Raw genomic sequence first — 5916 nt, 5'->3', positions numbered from 1 at the left:
CCCAATAACTTAAACATAAAATACATGTAAACATTCTTGTATAGAATAACATCAACAGATTACATTGTTGAAGGAAAAATTATTGCCATCTACAAAATAACATCAAATACGTAAAAAAGTAATAATAAAAATAAAATCAAAGATTAGCCATGCTTTGTTTATAATCTTTTATTGAGAGCCTCTGCTTATGCTCCTGAGTCCTTAATTGGATGATAGATCCGAAGCCTATCACCAAATATTATAAAGGTCTTTTACTAATAAAAAATTACCAAAGTACGGTATAGATATGTAGATGCGGCATTTACTTGCAAAATGTTGCAAGGTTATTAGAATAGTAGTTAGAGAAGAATAAATTAGAAAGGGAGGGATCAGTTCGAAGAGAAAGGCGGAATCTGCCTTACGGGAGGGCTGAGAAGGAGAAATGACACCCAGTAGCCTCGACAGTTAAATCGGGTAGTCACATAAAGAAGGGCACTTTGGTAATATCAGTGTGTTTGAAAGGGGTGAAATTACATAAGTTAACCCTAGACCATTGCTGTTGTTTGACTAAGGGAAAAAGGGTAGCCTTGTCCATTTAGTATATTTTGAAAGGAGAAACAAACCGGGAGAAGGAAATTACATTATTTACCCCTAAACAGTTATGTTGGGTACACAGAGGGACAAGGGCTTCTTCGTCTTTTAGCACCCAGATCAGTGAACCCTCAATGGTCTCACTGTATGTTCAGACATCAGGGCCCAGTTTCAATGAAGCTTGAATGATAACAGCTCATCCTTGAAAAAAGAGGCATTATTGCGAGAATCTCATCTGTCTATCCTGTTCATCTTCCTCCTAGAGTGGTGGCTAGGTTTAGAGATCTCCAGACATTGGTCTCTGATCTCTTGTTTTAATTTTAGTTTGTTGTTAAGTCTTTTATGTAATGTTGTTGGTGTATTGTTAGCTATGAAAGGATCAGTGAGATCCCAGTTATCCATCAAATTATTTCGTTGCTTGAGTGTGTTCTAGTGAGTAATTTTAGGTTGTGCAGTATTCAGCTGAAGGACTACATCAATTTGGTATCAAAAGAGTGAGATTACTGTGAAAGGAGAAAGAACTTACAAGCTTTTATGGAGACTAGAAATCAGGAGCTTAAGAAGATTGAAGAGAATTTGAAGGGTTTCCTAAGAGAAACTGTCGAGAAGCAATCAGAGAAGCATGACAAGGAAATGCAAGAGATGAGAGAGAAGCAAGATAGGGACATCAGTGGTCTGCGTACCCTATTACTGAATTTACAACCGATGGGGAATACTCCTACTCCAACTGCAACTGTGGGTCCAATCAGGACCGAGAAAGAACTATCTTATCTCAAGTCTATCCGGCCTAAATTGACTAAGTTGGAATTTCCCAAATTCACTGGTGACCAATTATATGACTGGTTGTTTAAATGCAAGCAGTTCTTTGAGTTTGATGAGACCCCAGATGGCATAAAAGTGAAGATAGCTTCATTACACCTGGAAGGTGCTACATTACAGTGGCATCAAAATTATGTGAGGAGGAGAGGAGAGGAAAATTCTCCTAGTTAGGAGGAATATGTAACTCAATTGAATACAAGGTTTGGCAGTGAGCTGCATTATGACCCCATGGAAAAATTAAAAGATCTGAGACAAAATGGTTCTGTCCACAGCTATTTAGTTAAATTTGAAGAGATTCTCAATAGAGTTGATCTTTCAGATGGCCACATTTTGAGCTTCTTCATGTGTGGGTTAAAGGGAGAGATCAAAGACACCATCAAGTTACTCAGACCTGCCAATTTATAGGAGGTTATCAACCTAGCAAAGATACAAGAAATAACAATATAGAATGCTCTTGCAAGAGAAAAATCCACATCAAGGATGGGGAGTGTACTATTGCTACCAACTCCCAAAAGATTTGCTGAATCTAACACAACAGATAGTACCAACAGAAATTCCAAAGGTGTGGGGGTCAGACCATTCAAGAAATTAACAAGTGGAGAGCTAGAGGAGAAAAGAAAGAAGGGGTTGTGCTACTGGTGTGATGATAAGTACACTGCAGGCCACACTTGCAAGATGAAGAAGCTATATAGCTTGGAATTAGTAGGAGATGATGAGGTTGAAGAGGAAGAAGAAATTGACATCAAAGATTCAGAAGTGGAGATAGAATCCAGTGAAGAAGCCTCAGCCATGATATCCATGAAGGCCCTGTCAGGTATACAAACCTTGGCAGATTACAATACTATGAGAGTGAGTGGGTCAGTTAAGGGTTACAAGGTGCACATCTTGATTGATTCTGGAAGCACCCACAACTTCATTGATTTATTCACAGCCAAACAATTGGGGTATAATATTACTGAACATTCCCCTATGACTGTGGTAGTAGCTAATGGGGAGAAGATCAAATGTGATAAAATGTGTTCAGATCTGAACTGGAAGATGCAGGAGGTGGAATTCAAATCTGATCTCATGGTACTACCCCTAGAAGGCTACCATATGATGCTGGGGATACAATGGTTAATTTTACTGGGATCCATTCTGTGGAATTTCAGTGAATTGAGAATGGAATTTAAGGTAAACAACAAAAGAGTGGTCTTAAGGGGGTCTCCTCAACCAAGACTGCAGATCATGCAGTGCAAATCATTGGTTAAATCCCTACAACTTCCACCTGAATTATGCAGAGCAAAATTATGCTCTCTAGTCATGATCCAGGAATCCCATGGTGAAAAGGGGGAAGCCAATAAGGAACAGATGCAATTGACTCCAGATCATCAACTCCAGCAAGATTAGTTGTTACATTCTTATGAAAATGTCTTCCAAGAAGCTGAGCAACTTCCCCCAGTGAGGTCCCATGATCATTAAATCAACTTGAAGGAGGGGACTGACCCTGTCAGTGTTAGACCCTACAGATATCCAGCTTTCCAAAAAAAACATCATTGAAGACATGTTCAAGGAGATGCTTGACAAAGGAATTATTAGACCAGTTCAAGCCCTTTTTCTGCACCCATTGTGCTGGTCAGGAAGAAAGATAACAGTTGGAGGCTTTGTATTAACTATAGAGCCATCAATGAGAAGACTATCAAAGATAAGTTTCCTATTCCCCCCATTGAAGAGCTCTTGGATGAATTACATGGTGCGGAATACTTCTCCAAGCTTGATTTAAGGTCAGGATACCATCAAATAAGAATGGATGAGAAAGACATTGGCAAGATTGCTTTTCATACGCATGAGGCCACTATGAATTCTTGGTGATGCCTTTTTGGCTCATTAATGCCCCCATCCACTTTCCAAGGCCTCATGAACAATGTTTTCAAACAATGCCTAAGGAAATTTGTATTGGTGTTCTTTGATGATATTCTGGTGTACAGCAACAGCTGGGAGGTTCATTTATAGAAATTGAAGACAGTATTGGAGGCCCTCAGAAATAACCAGTTATATGCTAAGAAGAGCAAGTGTACCTTTACTGCTACAAAAATTAACTATTTGGGGCATGTGATCAGCAGACAGGGAGTAGAGATGGATCCAGCTAAAATTGAAGCTATTAACAACTGGCCCATTCCTAAAAATATCAAGGAACTGAGGGGGTTCCTAGGCTGGATAGGCTACTACATAAGATTTATTAAAGGGTATGGCATTCTATCCAAACCATTAATTGAACTACTGAAGAATAACAAATTCAGTTGGAATGAAAATAGTACAGCAGCCTTCCAAAGACTCAGAAGCATGATGATAACAAAACCATTACTTGTCCTTCCCAATTTTGAAGAAGAATTTGTAATGGAGACTGATGCATGTGAAGAGGGAGTGGCTGTCCTCATGCAACAAGGTAAGCCCATTGCTTACATGATTAAACTATTGGCAGGGAAACACAAAGCATTCTCAATCTATGAGAAGGAAATGTTGGCCATTGTTCTGGCCCTACAGAAGTGGAGACCCTATTTGTTGGGAAGACATTTTAAAATCAAAACAAACCATCAGAGCCTCAAGTTTCTCATCCAACAGAGAACTTCCACCCCTATGCAGCAGAAATGGTTAATCAAACTCATGGGGTATGATTTTGAGATCATCTACAAGAAGGGTAAGGAGAATGTAGCTGCTGATGCACTCTCTAGAAGACCAAGCCTTGTTGCTTGTCTTTTGTTAAATCAGAATTGTGGGAGAAAATCCAGAAGCAATGGAAGGAGGATCCAGAATTAAAACATCTTATCCAATAGCTCCAACAGGGAAGTCATGGTGATCGGCACTTTGTGTGGGCTCGGGATCAACTCAAAAGGAAAGGGAAATTGGTCATAGGCAAGGATGAATTCATTAAGCAGTCTATACTGCAGGAATTTCATGACAGCTTTGTTGGAGGGCACTCAGGAGCTGAGGTGACCAGGAAAAGAATTGGAGACTACTTCTACTGGAAGGGAATGAAGGAAGATATAAAACAATATGTGCGGAACTGTGTGACTTGCCAAAGGAACAAACCAGACAACTCTCCTCCTGCTGGCCTGCTGCAACCCCTACTAATACCTGAAGGCATTTGGGAGGAGATCAACATGGATTTCATCACTGGCCTACCTAATTCACATGGGAAGGAGGCCATCTTGGTGATAGTTAACCGAATAAGTAAATATGCCCATTTTATTGCCCTTTCCCACCCCTACACTGCATTGTCAGTTGCTCAACTCTTTTTGGATCATTTTACAGATTACATGGGCTACCTAAATCAATTATCAGTGACAGAGACCCCATATTTCTGAGCCAATTCTAGAAGGAACTGTTCAAGATTCAAGGAGTCAAGCTCAACTACTCAACAGCATACCACCCACAGTCGGATAGGCAGACTGAAGTTGTGAATCGTTGCTTAGAACAATATATCCATTGTATGACTGGAGAAAAACCCAAGGATTGGGTTAAATGGCTTCCATTACTAGAATGGTGGTACAATAGCAGCTACCACTCTTCCATTCAAACCTCTCCTTTTGAAGCATTGTATGGCAAGGCCCCTCCGATACATCTACCTTACAAGTCTGCTACCTCAAGGCTAGAATTACTTGATAGAATTTGTTGGCAAGAGAAAACATGCTAAAATCCCTCAGGAGAACTTGTGTAGGGCCAGAAATAGGATGAAGCAATTAGCTGATAAGAAGATAAGTGATAAAGAATTGAATGTAGGAGATGAGGTTTATGTCAAGCTCAAACCTTACAGGCAATTGTTTGTGGCTCAAAAGGGGAACCACAAATTGTCTCCCAAATACTTTGGCCTGTATATGGTGGTGGATAGAATAGGCGCAGTTGCATACAAACTCCAGTTACCAGTAGAGGCAAGAATTCACAATGTCTTTCACATCTCTCAATTGAAGAAGAAAATTGGAGATCAGATAGCAACAGTAAGGTGGCCTACATTTTTTAATGAAACCCAAGAGGTGCAGAAAATTCCTATGACCATCCTGGATCGGCAATTAGTAAAGAGGTTTAATAAGGCTGGGGTCAAGGTATTGGTGCAGTGGTCTGACTCATCACCTGAAGGAGCTACTTGGGAATTCTATGATGTGCTACAGAGACAATTTCTGAAATTTTGCTGTCAAAATCCTTGAGGACAAGGATTGGCAAGAAAGGGAGGTAATTGTTGCAAGGTTATTAGAATAGTAGTAAGAGAAGAATAAATTAGAAGGGGAAGGGATCAGTTCGAAGAGAAAGGGGGAATCTGCCTGGCGGGAGGACTGAGAAGGAGAAATGACACCCAGTAGCCTCAACAGTTAAATCGGCTAGTCACATAAAGAAGGGCACTTTGGTAATATTAGTGTGTTTGAAAGGGGTGAATTTACATAAGTTAACCCCAGACCATTACCGTTGTTTGCCTAAGGGAAAAAGGGTATCCATGTCCTTCAGTATATTTTGAAAGGAAAAACAAACTGGGAGAAGGAAATTCCATTATTTACC

At 40.1% G+C, this 5916-nt stretch overlaps 1 protein-coding gene across 1 annotated transcript; it reads left to right on the top strand.

The window, feature by feature from the left end:
* Positions 1-5099: 5099 nt before the first annotated feature.
* On the top strand, positions 5100-5570 carry LOC120278591. Its single transcript, XM_039285336.1, has one exon. It carries the CDS (start codon positions 5100-5102, stop codon positions 5568-5570), a length of 471 nt encoding a protein of 156 aa, XP_039141270.1.
* Positions 5571-5916: the final 346 nt, after the last annotated feature.

The sequence above is a fragment of the Dioscorea cayenensis genome, chromosome 16, assembly GCF_009730915.1.
Source record: "Dioscorea cayenensis subsp. rotundata cultivar TDr96_F1 chromosome 16, TDr96_F1_v2_PseudoChromosome.rev07_lg8_w22 25.fasta, whole genome shotgun sequence".
NCBI lineage: Eukaryota > Viridiplantae > Streptophyta > Magnoliopsida > Dioscoreales > Dioscoreaceae > Dioscorea > Dioscorea cayenensis.
This window is presented reverse-complemented; position numbering and strand designations above follow the sequence as displayed.

Excerpts from the sequence above, each read along its gene's own strand:
- LOC120278591 (XM_039285336.1), top strand. The coding sequence starts at position 5,100 with ATGAAGCAATTAGCTGATAAGAAGATAAGTGATAAAGAATTGAATGTA.